The sequence below is a fragment of the Apteryx rowi genome, unplaced genomic scaffold, assembly GCF_003343035.1.
Source record: "Apteryx rowi isolate R43461 unplaced genomic scaffold, aptRow1 scaffold_267, whole genome shotgun sequence".
Classification (NCBI taxonomy): domain Eukaryota; kingdom Metazoa; phylum Chordata; class Aves; order Apterygiformes; family Apterygidae; genus Apteryx; species Apteryx rowi.
In genome coordinates, this window is record NW_020449052.1 from 177656 (window position 1) to 194264 (window position 16609).

Genomic DNA, 16609 nt, shown 5'->3' on the forward strand with positions numbered 1-16609 from the left:
GTTGTTGATTGCTTGAGTGAAAAATGCTGTTACCATTTTTGCTATGCACTAAATGTCTCTATTTTTCTTTGTGTGCTAGATGTAGTTGCATGAATTTTCACTTCCATTATGTAACTGCTCTTTGTGCAGCTTTGTTAAGAAATTCTGCTGAGCTTCTCCCCTGCTTGTGATTCTGTTCCAGGGGACGGGGATAAGTCAGGCTTACCTGGAGAAATGGGACCAAAGGGTGAAAAAGGTGAAATAGGTTCTCCTGCTTATCAGGCAGGCCCGCCTGGGTTTCCGGGTAAGCACGGCACACCAGGACTCCGTGGTCCACCTGGTCCCCGTGGATCTCCTGGTAAGTGCATGAAGAGAAATGATGAGAACTCACAGGAGCATCTTTATAGACAGTTGTTGGCAAGGCAGAGTGAAAAAGTAGACTGAGGGAATGAAACAAAATGGATGGCTGGTGGGGGGACACAGGAGAGAAAAGTTGTATGCTCATGGATGAAAGAAAGGTTTGCATGATTTTTAGACAATCCTGGCAAATTTGAAATACGGAGACCTGGCTGGCCTGTGGGAGGGATATGGAGATTTCATGCTCAGACTTGCATTTGTGTCATGGTGAATAAGAGATTTTTTTACAGCTGAAGTTTCAGATAAAAGACGTATACCAGTGCTCTGGTAAAAGGGTCCTAGTAAGTGTGCAAGAGATAAAAGACAGATTGAACAGCGTCTCAAATGGAGGACATTGACTGTAAACAGCATGTTCAACAGACATAGAGATTAAAATGAGAAGTTGCAGAAAAGTCCAGTTTTTGTCTCCCCAGTACAAGAAGGACACTAACCTATGGAGGGACATCAAGATGGTTAGGGGACTGGAGCATATGATGCACAAGGAGTGGCTGAAAGATGGGTTTCTTCCTTAGCCTGGAGAAGAGAAGGCTAAGGGGAAGCTTACTGCTATCTTCCTCTGTCTCTCAGGAGGTCACAGGAAGAATGGAACCAGACCCTTCACTGAGGTGCACAGCAAAAGGACAAGAGGCAGTGGTCACAAATTGCAACAAGGAGCTAGATGAGGCCTCAGGAACTAGCTCTAACTATAAGTCTGGCCCTACTTTGAGCAGAGGGTTGGACCAGATGGTCTCTGGAGGCCCCTTCCAACCTAGGTTATTCTATGCTTCTATGAAAAGTGTCAGACAGTGCAAGAGCAGGCGTGGAGAAAAGGATTGCAGGAAGTGATCCAGAGCTGGTAGTCTGTGGTACTGCAAAATACATTGTGCCGAGGGAGAGCAGGACCAGGAGTACCCGAAGCTACAAAGGTTGTGTTTGTGATAGCGGACCACTTCCTGGGTCCTGGGGCCATATATGTGCTGAGGCCATGTTCTATAACTGCACTGAGATGAGACCTGAGCATATACTGTCCGTGTATGCCTCTTGGTGGTTTCCAGCCCAGGAAAACCTGGGCCTGGGGCCATGTGCTCCAGTCAGTTCCTGGTCCATGTACCTTGGAGTGCACCTCTCCTGCAGTACAATCATAGCTATAGGGAGGAAAAAGACAGGCAAGCTGGTATCAGGGGGGTTATCACTGCTAAGAAATATCAAAGAAGGTGAATTCTTTGAAAACAGATGAAATAAACAGGGCTTAGGAAGGCAGAGGCAAGCAAATGGCCCTTTTGGGTGGTTGTGTTGGTACAGAGTGGCAGGAAGGTGAAGAGCTGGATAAGGAAGGGGGCAGATAGGCCATTATTGTGCAAATTGAAATTACTGGCAATGTATGTGGGAAGCTGTGAGAAGGAGAAAAAAGAGAGAAGGTAGTAGATAAGAACAAACTGGGTTAGGCAGTAAATGACATTGAGTGAAAGCATAAAAATGCAGATGCAGTGCAGCTCAAAGGAATAGGGAGGAAAGAGAAGAAAAGTAAAAATACAATACATTAATTTATATTTTTATTTAATTAACCTTCTAGGTTATCTCTTTGGATTAAAAGGACAGCAGGGGACTCCAGGTAGAACTGGCACACAAGGTTTTCCTGGGCAAAGAGGACCAAAAGGACCTAAAGGCAGGTTATAACAAACAGGTGTACAAATTATCTGCTGTTATGCAATTGCGTAAAACTCCCATTGCATTCAGTTTGAGTTTTGTCTAAACATGATGTACACAGAGACCAATGAATTTGGTCTGGTGCTAACACAACGAGGAAAACATTGTGTAAGTTTCTTATATGAAAAAAGGAAGAAGTACTTTTCTGAAGTATTTGAGAAAGTTCTCAAGTATTCTCAGATATGTATATTATGGATACAGGTGAAAGTATATTTGTTCTGACAGAGCATTCTTTCTTCTCTTTCCAAACCATTTTCTTAGGCGAAGAAGGGGACTGTGGTACTTGCCTTGTGGGTGAGGAAATCAGAAGGGGCTCTACTGGTCCCCCTGGCCCACGTGGTTTTCCGGGAACTCCTGGCCAGCCTGGGAGAAAAGGAGAACCTGGTGATCAAGGTCGACATGGTACTCCTGGCTATCCTGGGGCAAAAGTAAGATACTTATTTCTTTAATGTGCGGTTTCATATGCCTACTAGAAATGAGCTGATGACCAGCTGTAGTACTGATCATGATCTGGCCAACTAGCAGGATAACAATTTCAGCAGTTCCAAAACACCTGTTTCTAAGAAGATGCATATGTCAACTTGCCAAACTTGTTTATAATACACTAAGTCTTTCTTAAAAGCCACCAATGAATAACTCTGCAAAGACTGCTTTGCTAATGATTGCTTGCTTATTATTTACAGTTAAAGGTGCTATGGTATGCCAACTGCATCATGTTTTCTCACAGTCAGAACTGACTTCAGGAAGTTACATCTTCTCTCAAGATGTTAGAACAAAATTTTTGTAGAACTGACCCAAAACTGATTTTGGTTATGAAAAGATGTCGGAGCAAACTTAATGTCTTCAAGTTTTTTTATTTTGGCATTAAAAAATTAAAAATAAATTTTGGCTTGATTGTTGATGTCAAAAAAAACAAAAAAAAGATTTTTTTTGCTGCAAATTGAAATATTTTTATGAAAAGTTCTACTTTCCCAGGGTCACGGGGGAAAAAAATTGAAAAAAATACTTTTGAACAGTTAAGTATTGAAGCTTTGGTTTACCTAAAGTTTTGCAAGTTATTTTTTGCTTTTGAATTGAAGAATTTCAATATCTTTACTCAATAATTCAATTTTAAATTATTATAGAATTAAGATATATGCAGACATACCATAGCATAGCAAAATATCACTCAGCAGCAAAGCCCCAACTGTATCTAAACTTCTGGTCTGCAGAAAATTTGAAGTAGGAAAAATTAGCTTAAATATTCTTGGTTTATATTCTTAGTCAGAATGAACTCCATAATTCTGACTGTAAACATGTTACATTTATAGAGAATGAATTAACTTAATTTAGATCAGTTTTACATCAATTCCATGAAAATAAAATTTGATCCTAAGTAATGGGCATTCCTTTTTATGGGAAAAGAAGGATGAGAAACAACTGTAAACCATTTGGAAAACACCTGTGTGCTAAAATTGCATTATACACAACATCTAAACCTTGAAAACAAAAAATAGAAAAGTGAAAATCATGTAATTATTGCAGCAATTATTCTTGAAGAACTCTGCAGTTATATAATCAATGAAATAATTCAGCATATTTAGCAAGTTTCTGGGATTCCTTTTGGCCTGCAAAAAGGAACATCTGAAACAAAATCTCTACACTGGCATCTAGACATGGCTTCATTGATAATTAACATACAGTTTTCAAATATGTCCAGATAAACCAGGATCCTTTTACTTTGATTTGATCCCCCCTTTAGACTTACAGAATTGTGAATCTGTATTCTTGACATGACCAGCAGCTGAGAAACAGTTTCCACACATGCTTTTCACACAAGAAACTCTTGCAGAAAGTCGGTAAAAGACCGTGGTGGAAAAGATACTCTATTAAATAATTTATGGCAGAGGAATCTTTTAAGCAAAAAATATATGTATCAGGAAGATTCATTTCATTCAATATATACCCTGGAATTGAGTAAGAGGAAGCTAGGGAAAATCTAACATACATGGCTTATATTTTTGTGAGCATGAATATAACTATCCAGAACTAACTGATGTAAAATGGCTAGTGGTAAATGAATCTGTAACCTCTGGGCCTTGGCACCTACCATTGGTTTGGTCCTGTGACCCTAAGGTTCTTGGCCAGAAAGCTAGCAATGCCACTTTCAGATGAGATATTCAAAAAGAGACCTTTGTGTTATATGAAGGAATCGGGAATCACAGAGCCTGGTCTTCAGCTTCACCACAAATTGCATTTGCAAGAGATGAAATCTCCATCCTTGGAGATTTTCAAAACTTAACTGGACCAGATCCTATGCAACCTGCTGTATCTAGCGCTGAGCGGTGGGTTGGACAGGAAACCTCCACTGTCCCTTCTAACCAAAACCTTCCTACGATTCTGTGGTTTGGGGCAAGTCACTTAATCGCTCTGTGCCTAAGTTCTTGCCCCTCGTAAATGAAGAAAATGTTACTTTTCAACACCAGTGTTGTGAAGCATAATCCACTGATAGTTATGGGGCTGTTATTTGTAGTGGTGGGCAGGAGAGAATGCCTACAGACAAATATAACCTTGAGTTGTGTTTCTGTGGTGCCGAAGAGTTGCTTACCACAACTCCCTCACTGGTGAACAGTAAGTAATCTACCATGCCTCCTCTGATGCAGTCCATCCTCCAGCTGCAGTCATCTGTTGGACTCCAGCTCATAGGAAGCAGCACTTTTACCAGAGCCTTCCTCATGCAGAAGCACCCCTGTCATGCCACAAGACCTTGCTCCAGTGGCCTTACACAGTTAGAGCATATTAATAAAGGTTCAGGCACAAGAATGGGAATACTAAAGAGGGAATTATTCATAGAAAGTAACAGAAAAGAAGTAAACTTAGAGCAGACAGGACACTGGAAATACAAATCTTGATACTTAAGTGGTTCTTGGTTTGTTTGTTTATTTTTTCAATATGGATAACACCAGGGATTGTTGGGTCCGCATGGATTTCCTGGACCAAAAGGAGAAAAGGGAGATTCTTTACGCATAACTACTAAAGGTAGCGTAAAAAATTCATGTTGCATGTGTTTTGCAATTACTCATACTTTTCATGAGGGACTAGTCTCACAATGAGAGCTCTTCTTTAGGCACCAAAGGAATTCGAGGAGATCCTGGGCTGCCTGGTGTCAGAGGTGAAGATGGCTTCCCAGGCAGAGATGGCTTAGATGGTTTACCAGGACAACCTGGCCTTCCAGTAAGTAGCAAATATAGCTAAATCATTTCAGCCACACTCAATTACTAATGAATTTAATTCTGAGAAATTATCATCACCTGACTGTCCTTCATTCGCAGATAGTGATACACAACTAAACTAGATTTGCTGGTTATTGATATATCAAACATCAGTTTTACTCTCAGGGTTTTTTAAAACAACTGTTCTCTTTCATTCCCATTTTATTTAAACAAATAAGCAGTACTGTATAACCCAGTTAGGCCATTTTGGTATTAGTGGTTTGTTAGTGATTATTAGTCATTTATTACCACCTCCTTTTAACTTTATCTCAGAGATACTCAAAGTCACAGAACTTCTACAGATTTGTTGTGACTGAGTTACAGAAAAGTAAAAATTATTACAATTTTACATCCTCAAAATGTAGGCTATGTCATCATGCATATGCTTGGTAGCATCTCAGCTAACTAACTGTAGCCATCTAAAAGTTAGACATCTAGACATCTTTTGGTCTTCTAGTGTCCCACTGTAGGCAAAAGAGCACCCTGCAAGTGCAATTTGCCTTGCCTATCATAAATGCTGGTTTGGACCATTAGGATGCTCTTCCATCACAAGATGGGCCAGAGACATAACATCAAATCTGGACCACAGTGGTTTTTGCTACCAGTAGAGATGATGCTTTTTACTACTTCTAAGGACGGAAACATTTTCTGGTCATAAGATGTTGATTTAAGATTGCAGCAATATTACTAGAATAATAGACCCCCCAAAACTACCTATTTGGGCACAATTTTATGCCAGCTGTTCTTAAGATTTGCAAACTAAATGCCACACCAAAACTAGCTGGGATTCAGACACCAGCTGCACCTAACTCTAATGATTATTATTAGTCTTGATAAATATTATCCCTATCCTGTAACCTTTTGTAACCTTTGTAACCTTTGTCTGCCTCCTCAGTTCCTGTCTTTCTGTCTGCTCTGACAAAGAGGACATTATGTTTCTAATTTTTTCCCTTTCCCTTTTCTTGATGGAGAGCAGAGGAGAAGGATGTGAGAATATATTGGTTACATTCCAATCAGACTACCAAGAGCCACACATGTAATCAGCAGAGCAAGGAGCTCTGTAGTGATGTGTGTGGTTTCCCCAAAATCCACTTGCAGCTTCACAGAAGGGGGAGTAAGGTTGTCCTCCTTAGTAATTCATGTTGCCCAATGTTGTTCATTGGCCAGCCTTTTTACAGGGATGCTCCCTGTGAGAGTGCATCTTGAGTACCTTTTCTGCTGTGGGATCTAAACTGAAGTCTGATTATTTCAAATATATGTTATTTGCGTATTGATTTAAATAGCTGGGATGTGATATGTGAGGAGTAGCTGCCTATAAAATGTTAGTCATAAGAGTAGTTAACTGTTTGAGTTTTGTTTGTTTCGCAGCAAAGTCAAGAGTGACCACTTCTATCCACTTCCCACAGGGTGATGGTATCAGAGGTTTCCTTGGTGATCCCGGTTATCCAGGAGAATTGGGCCCAAAGGGCTTTCCAGGAGAAACTGGCCTGCCAGGTGAAGGATTTATTGGCCCAAAAGGGTACCGTGGTCCTCCAGGTGACCGTGGACCAGATGGAAGCCATGGACCTCCAGGTTTGCCTGGGCTGCCAGGAGAGCCTGGCCAGCTAGGTAAGAGTGAATGCTCTGTCTTGTATCAAAGCCATGAGAGACCATTATTGGATTGTGTACAGTATCTTTACAGCATCACTGTTGAAAAGACAGCATTTGCTGGGAGATTATATGGGTAAAAAGGGATTGACCGTGTTAGTTGTTCAGAAGCCTTGAAGAAAGAAATACTTCCCAGTATTTTCATTTCAAGTGTTGAAATAGCGTAAATGACTGTGTCAGTATCAGTGAGTAAAATCTATTCTTTTTTGAGCAGTTGAAGGCAATAGAGCAATGTTCTGTCCTTTAGAGTACTCACAGATGTTTCTCTCTAGTCTTCCCCATCCAACTTAACCTTTTAATTGGCCAGAGAAAATCGTGTATCTGTCCTTCCAGATGTCACGGTATCTCTGCAGCTTTCCACATTCCTCCCAGCATAAGAATGCTGGGGCTATATTCACAAGACTTTGGCTCAGAGTTGTGTTGCTCAGCTTCAATGTGTCTGGCAGAATTTGCAAGCCGAAGTAGGCACCTGCACACCCAGTACACTGCAGGGGGAACATAGGCTTCTAACAGTGGGAGAATTAGGTTTCAGGCCTGGCTCTAATAAATATACAGGTAGAAGAGTTCCAATGTTTTATAATTTTTTGTTTCATGTGGTTTCTCCAATGCACAATAGTTAAGAGAATACATTATATGATGTTGTAATAGATACTGGCTAGAACTGAAGAGGTTTTAGAATTCTTCACTTGTAAATGATAACTATCTTTTCCCATTCTGCACTCTTAGACTGTGGACAAATCATTGAAGACTTTTCCAGAGGAGATGGAACTGAGCCAATCTGGTCAGGTACTGTACATAGAAGTGGCTTGAAAATACCTTAATATTTAGTCTTATGCTGCTCTTATGGCTTGATACTTTCTTTTTGATTACTACTTTGGACACTCTTGATTGTAAACTTCAGGTCAAAAATAAACATTGCCTACAGGGAAAACAAGTATCTCTTTGTTTTGAAAAACAGCCATCTATAAAGTCGGAATACCCTTGCTTTGCCAGTCTTACTAGAGCAGACACTGTAGTCCCCATAAAAGAGGCAGAAGAATGGCTCTTGGTTCAGCGTTATTGGGGTGGAGCTCAGCATGAATGCTCCCCAGGAAATGCCACCATTAGCAAATTCCTTTTATAAAATGAAGACAGCTTTTTTTAAGCTGAGATTTTGCCCATTAAATTTAATTCACCAGCTTTAATGATGTTGTCTCAACTGCAGGATGCAGAGCTGATGAGGGACAGTGTGTGAGCGCATACCATGCAACTAATCATGTCTGTTTGCAGGCGCGGGCTGTGTGAGACCACCAAAGGGATCCCAAGGCCAGCCAGGACTGCCGGGAGCCACAGGTAACATTTTGCCTTTACTTTTGTTCCCATACGCACAACATTTTGAGGAAGATCTTGCCAAACCTATTAAAGTTGTGTCTTAGCAGTGAGTGTATTTTAGGCCCAGGAAGTGACAATAGAGGAAAGCATTAACTTGAAGTAGGCAGAGGGGTGGTAAGCAGCATGCAGCCCTGGTGGCTGCACCATTCCTGAGCTAATTCTGCCTCTGCTGATGAATTTCAGCCATGAAACAGAAACAGAAAGTGCCTTCCTTTTGCTATTCACCGCTGCATGTAAGTGAGAGTAAACAGAGAGAAAGAAATCCCTGCCGTCCCTCAGAGCTGATTGGGCACCTCACAGGGAAAGTCCTGTCCTCTAAGAGCAGGGCAATAATTCCTGTTAACCTTGGAGGAGGGGGTTGCAATGGAGGATTGTGACAGGTCCTTCTCACTGCTTCTCTTCACATGATATACACAGCCCTTCAACAAGGGTCAGCCTAAACTGTTTGATACAGCTCAGCGTAATGGGCCAGGCTGTCTGATGCCATGCAGTTGCACTGTCTGTTCCCACACACACCTTCCTTGCAGAGCTCATCTACCCAGGCCCAGAGGGATCATCTGGCAATCCCAGAAACAAGGGTTTCTCACCTCTTTCATAAAGGGAGAGGAGGTGGGGACAGAGTATGAAGGACCATGTGAGATGGGGAATGAGAGAAACACAGACAAGGTGTGCTAAGAGGTCAAAACATTAGACCTCAAAGAGGCTCAGTGGTGGGCCTCTAAGCACCACTGATAGTTCCTATAAGCATGCTTCCTCCCAGTCTAAGTAATAAAGCTGATTTTCAGTAAATAATTCTCATCTCCAGCTGACAGGGATACTGACAAATAACATGATTTGGTCCTTCAGAGTTTGGGATATGTAAAATTCTTGGTGCACTCATTCCTGAACTGCACCTTCTGTGCCTTAGCCAAGGTCAGAGATCTGGACTATAATATTTAAGGTCAACCTTTTTATTTTTTCAGCACAAGGTTTATTATGGCATCTATGAATTGATTTATCACAAATTCATGGCTCTTAAAAGGAGACATTTTTTCTCTGTTGAGAGATGATGTATAGTTCTGATTTATGTTGTCTTAGTCTTAATGCCTTAGTTGAGCACTAGGATCAATGCTGCTAAAGATTTTTTTCTTTGTGATCTTTGTAACTTTTCCTGAGTAGGATGATTTGTTTCTGCTTTCATTTATATGAGCTTTAAGTTTCTCCTTTCAGCGAATGCAGACAGATTTAATTTCTCACTCTAAGACTGCTGTACATTGGTGCTGCACCACTGATTCTTGTGTTTCATATTTTAGAGTTTTGGTTAGCCCTTTAACAGCTCTTTCTCTGTTTTCATCAGTTTATATCTCAGTAATTTTAACGTTTATTGTCTCCCTGCCCTCCAACAACAGGAAAAGTGCCCTTGCTGAGCTGAGGACAGAATTCTGTGTTTATAGCCTCCTTTAAACCTGAGAAAGTTCTGGAGATAGAAAACTGGGAAGAACAGGATGCTTTTTACAGCTTTTCTCAGCTTCTTGTTGCTATAGCTCCATCCATAGTTTCCTGGAGTGTAATGCTTGCCCGTATCACTATATTGTCACAAAAGTACCAAAGCCTAATTTATGCTATCACCATTGTCTTCTTAGGATGTTGTATTTTTCCCCTCAAGATTGCTGTTGATAAGATATTTAAGCTGTTTTCTCTTGCAACCATACCACTTAGAAGTTTGCAAACTGAACATTGTTCTAAAATACAAACTTTTTCTTACTACTGTTTGGCACAACATGTTAACACAAGCTAACATCACATAATAAGTTACTGAAATATGTGATAAGCAGTGGTTGCTTTCTCCATCTGCTGCCTGCTTTCTCTAACATGGCTTTTTAATTAGTACAATTCTGAGCAGAATGAATGAAAGTCAGTTATTACAGATGGGAAACAAGACTAAGATGCTATTTGGGTAAAAGGCACATTAGAATTTTTCATTGAGACCTGAAAGCCTAGGAGTTTTCTGTTTAATTGCTTTCTGAGAAGTTATTGTTCATATAGGGAAGAGAACAATGGTACTGTATTGCACTAGGAAAATGCTATTCACACTGCATAGGCTGTTTATGTGCTCCTTAATTCTAACCTTTTTTTAAAATTTCCTTCTCCCCTTCATGAACAACAACTAAAACTGCAAAAATTGATGGCTAAATAATAGAAAATCAGAAAACTAAAATGGAAAAAGCATCAAAATTCAAGTGACATTTTGATTATTTTGTCATAGTTAGAGATGAATAAAGAGAAACTTGCTTTCAGTGTAATAAATAAATGAGTTGTAATTCATGATGATGCTAAGCAACAACACTAAAAATGTTAATGCATGTTGTTGACCTTCAAGTATGATCTGGGAACTTGGAGTTCAAGGAACTAGTTCTCGGAAAGAAAAAGCAAAGCATTCCTTAGGAATTATTTTTAAAAAACATTACCAAATATCTTGATCTTGGCATACAACATATTAATGAGAATAATATAATAGAATTTTTGCATGAAAAAATGCATAAATAGTATAACCTTACAAACTTAACAGAAAGAAAAGAATCCTACTAAATGCTTGTAAGCTTTCAGATGTTAAGAAACACTAATATGCAGTTGCCATTACTGAAATATCAAATACTACGTCATAAGGAAGTGAGGGTTTCATTTTTCCTGAAGCCGGAACTTCAGTATGAACATGAGGTCAGTGCCAGAGGAACACTTTCTCAGGGCACAGCCCTTCTTTGACTATCTAAGCTGCAGACCTGCACTATTGCAAACATAGTAAGTAGACAAGTTACTTTGTATTCTGTCCCTAGGCTGATTAGATCTAACCATTAGCCTTATTTCTCTGTTTTGTGGTTATTTAAACCACCCCGCTCATGTTCTGTGGTCAGTTCTAGCAAGGAAGGAAAAAATTAATTCCTCCTACAGCCTCTCCCCTATGTCGGTTTCCATTGAGCATTCTTCCTTTGACATCGCCTTTTGACTTTAAGTTAAAAATCTTAATTTACAAAACATTCTTTAAAAAAGTCTCCAAAAGTCTATTAGATTTATGATATTCACTCTAGTAGCCTCCATATCATTAGTCTTGAAGTCAGCAGCAGTCTTTTTAATACACATTTGTAGAGCACTTAGTCTAGCATTTCATCCATGTCTTGGGACCTTGGATGCTCCTAAAGATCTACAGTGTACAACATCCAATTAAATTTTTAAAAATTAATCTTTGCATCCTGAAATACTTCATTATGATATTCACCACAATCTTTGCCTCCATTATATGCACATTTCTGTTTCGCTTGTTTGGATCTCACTTGCTTTACTTTCTTTTATATAATTTAGGTGCAAAAGGTGCAAGAGGATTCCCAGGTGATCCAGGTCCAGTGGGATATCCAGGACTAAATGGTACACGGGGTGATCCAGGTCGGGAAGGAGTCCCAGGTCCTCCAGGTATCTTGAAATAATTAGTCATTCTTTATTTACTTTTGACCTCTTTTCTATAGTCACAGGAATCCAAGATTCATCTTTTTTTGAAGCCACAAGGATTTCATGCTGCTTCTGTAATGATGAAAAATAACATAGATTCCAACCTTCAAATGTGCTTTATAGTGCAGAATTATAAATGTGACAGTAAAATCTCATAAAGTTGCTATAGAAATAAAGAAATTCACTACTAAGATGCGTCAGATTCCAGATGGAATATACTCAGTGCAATGATGCAGAGAGGGAGAAAATACTAGTATTAATGTTTCTAGTTAACTCTTTCCAGCATTAATATAAATTATACTGGACATGTTAAAGACAGAATGCCAGCTAGTCACCTTACTCATAAGTGACTCTGCTTCTAAACAGTGATACGAAGTGTTTGCAAGTGTTCAGTGCCTGTCACATCTTATAGAAGTTTGTAATAGGCGCATATTAAATCCAGGGCTTCTGTATCTTTCCAGGGATTCCAGCATGTCCAAGACACATCAATTAACTGCATGTATAGTTGTTCTGTTCATGCACAGTAAGTCATATGAGTATAAAATAGGCCTACTGCACACACACATAAGCTGCAGAAACAGTCTGGGCATATTCATAGGTCATCAGTCGGTCCAGCAAGAGTTACTGCCAGAAAATCTGAAATGAATGGTTTAACATTATCTGTTTTCCACTTGTAAAAAATTTTCAGGTAGAAAAAGAGGATGGTTTTCAGAAAATTCAGAAATGTTGTAGCTATAATGAAATCTCTGTTTTTTTCTGTTAAGGTTGGTTTGGAAATGTTTGCAGTTCTCAGGGGTTTTTTTGTAAGTTTGCATAGATATTGATTAATACATTTTAAAATAAAATGAATGCATATTTCTGAGTGAGCAATACCAAAATACAACTTATTAGACTACTGCCTTTCCTACTGTGGATGGGAAGGCCCTTTGGCAATGCAGATAATGCAGTTCAGATTCCCAAGGAACAAGCAAAATTTGGAACAAAATGAGACTGGAGGTGCCTGTTGTGTTGGAAAATGTATGGTGATATGCAAGGTAAAGGAATTAGGCCAGAGTATCTTCATAACAATATGGATCTTCTTGTCCTTCTCCCCACATTCACTGTAGAAAAAATGTTAGATCTGTGAAAGCTGCTTAGACAGTCCCTTATTGCAGATTTTCTACTCTAATCTAGAGAAAGCACTTTTACGTCTCTGTGGTTGACCAGGTTAATTTGGTCAGAGAAACAGGCACTGAGTTTTATCTGTAGCATAATTCAGAAGCCATTGATGCAACTTAATTTGGGAGTTCTTTAGAAATTCTCTCTCTGCTTCTGTTTTCCAAGGCCTAAATCCTCACAGATACCAAAGTGCTACCAACTTTCTCAAATGCAGTGCTCAGCTTTTGATTTGACCCAAGGAGAGCACGCACTCTGCATCACATGTAGTGGCAAAAGAGAAGGGTGAAAGAAGGGTTCATGCATGTCCTGGTTAATGTGAAAGGGTTATGGACATAAACCTGGCTCTGTGCAGCCTGAGGCAGGAACATGAACCCATATTTTCCCTGCCAAGCTCTGCAGAGTGCTCTAAATGCTAAATCAGTGCTCCTCAACCTTATGGCTCCAAGGCCACAGGATAGTCAGCACTCAAACCAATCTTCAGCCTTTTTCCATATTGTTCTTACCAGTGTTTATACTCAACTCCCAGTCTTGGTCCAGTCTCGCAGGCCGCAAGAAACCTTCTCCTGCTACTTCTGGTAATGGGAAGTTGCTCCCTCCCAGTTGTTCAGCTACAAGGTGGAGGACAGGCACAACAGAGCTGAAAGACTAGTTTGCCAGGAGCGGGAGGAACACCTTACCCCTACTGCATGTCTAACTGACTTTTTGTGTACAGGAACAATTTTGGTGGCCTAATAGAATAAGGTGTTCATAAAATGCAATAGCAATTGGCAGTAGCCAATTCAAAATATTTACATGGGAGTGACTGTCTGTGGCACTGTGGATCTTTTATCACCTGGGCACTGGGTACATGGACATCCTGAGGCACATCTTGTAAGTTTTGCCAATTTCCATGTTTGCTCAAATGTCCTTATACATACTTTTCTTACAACATTTATATACTGTTAGTTTTTATCCGAAACCTGTGGTATTAAACAAAGGGAAATAACTATGTACAATAGTTGGTATTATGGTGGCATTTCTGGGATTTGAACTACAGCGTTTGTAGTGAACACTGTGATGCCTAATCACCGTTTTATTTATAGGATTTACGGGACCCAGAGGAGACAGGGGCCCAAATGGTTTACCTGGACTACAGGGGCACCCAGGCCTTACAGGAAAATCCGGTACTCCTGGATTGGCAGGATTGAAAGGCATTCCTGGTGAAGTTTTAGGAGCAGCAGCAGGTTCCAGAGGGGATGCTGGACTCCCTGGCTTTCCTGGATTGAAAGGCACTCCAGGAGATCAAGGAGTACCAGGAATTAGAGGTAACTGCTAATTCAAGTAAAGAAATATTTGACTAAGAGTTGAGGTATAAATGTAGCCAAACCAGTGATATGGAGTTGTAAGAGTCTGTGTTAGGATGCATGAGACCTACTCGTGATCTAAGCATTAAATCCCAGTGCCAGACGGTCTCCCATCCCTTCCTGATGTATCTTATGTAGTTACCAAAATGCCTGGCTCCTCCAAACAGCTTCTGGAGATCCATTGGTTGTGACCAACACTGCACTTCACACTGCATGGAGTGAAATCAGCTACAACATGATACCAAAGAACAAGATTTTGCTCGTCTTTGTTGTGTTCAGACGCATTCTTCATTTTTACCTTTGTAGTTAAGGGAATGGTTTGTAACAACGTGAGTAACACTGCTAGACTGGTGTGGTCATTATTCTGACATTTTACTTATGTATTGCATAATACTGAGCTTACTTCACACTCCCCAAAATGTTCAGATAATATATGGCCTTGCAGAATAGCAGGTTGCTCCAATGCAGAATTTGTAAATTTTAACTGAGGTCCTCTCAGGTCCAATTAGCATGATAGGATATTATACATATAGCCTATAGTAAAATGTTCATGAATCCTTTTACCTGATCAGTCTTTGGGCACTCAGGAACAAGTGAAAGATAACTTTCTATATTTATTCATGACTTTGGGGTTCATTTTATTTCATTATTTTACAGAGCTTAAAAACCATGCTAAAGTCTCTGTAGAAGACAAAGAAAATCATAGTTGCTCTACAAAATCTGACTTTGTAGGTCTCTGACTTTTATAAGAGATTTTCTATAGCACATATGGGAGTTAAGCACCCTCTGCTACGGAGTTTCAGCAGCGATTGGACACGCACTAAAACTGGGACTGTGAATCCTGCCTTGCCCTGTTGCGATGCAAGTGAGAAGTGAAGAAGGAATAGTAAATATGTCAGTGAATCAAAGCAAGGAGGTGTATCAGAGGGACTCATTTCAGAGAGTCTTCCCATGATTTTCGATACAAATAAAAAAAGAAAAGAAGAGCATGTCATTTTTCATGAATGATTTGAAGCAAGTAAAGCTGATTTCACCTTCACAAGAGCCACAGAGTGAACAAAAGAAATGAAGGAAGCTCTGTGGCATTGTGGTAAGCTGTGTTAAGTTTGAAAAAAGGCAGAAAACATCATTAAAGCTTCTAGACCAGTTTTCTGAAAAGGGGAAGAAATTCAAGATAAAACATAGACTGAAAAGAAGAAAAAAGTCTATCATTTTGTACCTCCTTTCTAAGCATTTTTGTAGAACTAACAATGAGAAATAGTTACAGCAAAGAGAAGAAGCATTACCTGCATGTCTGAAATAAGAATCTGACCCTAAATCTCTTCTTGCCAACCTCCCAACCTGAATACATATTTCTGCTGTGGTAGTCACTTGGGCTGGACTGGAACAAATTTGGTCAAACTGGACTTTGAAATCATAGCTTGTTTTGGATAAAACCTGCATCATCTGCTCCATACTCCCTGATGCGGTGGCACTCTCCTATGAGGGCATCACCATCCTCTTCCCCATCCCTCCTCCTCCCCTCATCACAGAGAAGTGCTCCTCAGTGTAGAAAGCAGCAGCTTCCCTCCTCTCCCTTTCCCCTTCACTGTTTTTTGAGCTCAGACCTGGTGGCCTTCACTCTTCCTGCATGTGAAGGACTGTTGCTGCTGGCTCAGGTAGTGCAAAATCAGGGTTAGTCCCACTGTAGCAAACCAAACCAGCAAAGGATCTAGACTTCTATTTTGCTTCCTGTAAGCTTTTTTGGAAAGCTTTTAACCACGTGGCAGATAGGCTGTGAAACTTGGATTTGTATCCATAGAACCAGAGCGCTGCAAGAGCAGTTGCATCATCATATCTTTGCTTTAAACTGCTCTACTTAAAGAATGAAAAAGTTGTAAAAAATGAACAAATGAAAAAATATCTTAATCTATCATAAAAAAAAGAAAAAAAAACATTTCCCATAACAGCTCAGGAAGTGTGAGCTAGATGAGTGGACAGTGAGGTGGACTGAGAACTGGCTGAATGGCAGAGCTCAGAGGGTTGTGATCAGCGGTGCAGAGTCTAGTTGGAGGCCTGTAGCTAGCGGTGTCCCCCAGGGGTCAGTACTGGGTCCAGTCTTGTTCAACTTCTTCATCAATGACCTGGATGAAGGGACAGAGTGCACCCTCAGCAAGTTTGCTGACGATACAAAACTGGGAGGAGTGGCTGATACGCCAGAGGGCTGTGCTGCCATTCAGAGAGACCTGGACAGGCTGGAGAGGTGGGCGGAGAGGAACCTCATGAAGTTCAACAAAG

At 40.2% G+C, this 16609-nt stretch overlaps 1 protein-coding gene across 1 annotated transcript in view; it reads left to right on the forward strand.

The window, feature by feature from the left end:
- The window catches only part of COL4A2 (collagen type IV alpha 2 chain), a 102276-nt gene that overhangs the window by 64138 nt on the left and 21529 nt on the right, over nt 1-16609 (forward strand). The window contains exons 17-26 of the mRNA XM_026068029.1: nt 182-337; nt 1949-2041; nt 2344-2510; nt 5028-5100; nt 5189-5295; nt 6740-6941; nt 7707-7766; nt 8250-8312; nt 11688-11795; nt 14072-14293. Of these exons, the coding sequence (XP_025923814.1) occupies nt 182-337; nt 1949-2041; nt 2344-2510; nt 5028-5100; nt 5189-5295; nt 6740-6941; nt 7707-7766; nt 8250-8312; nt 11688-11795; nt 14072-14293 (1251 nt within the window). The remainder of the gene's footprint in view (nt 1-181; nt 338-1948; nt 2042-2343; nt 2511-5027; nt 5101-5188; nt 5296-6739; nt 6942-7706; nt 7767-8249; nt 8313-11687; nt 11796-14071; nt 14294-16609) is intronic.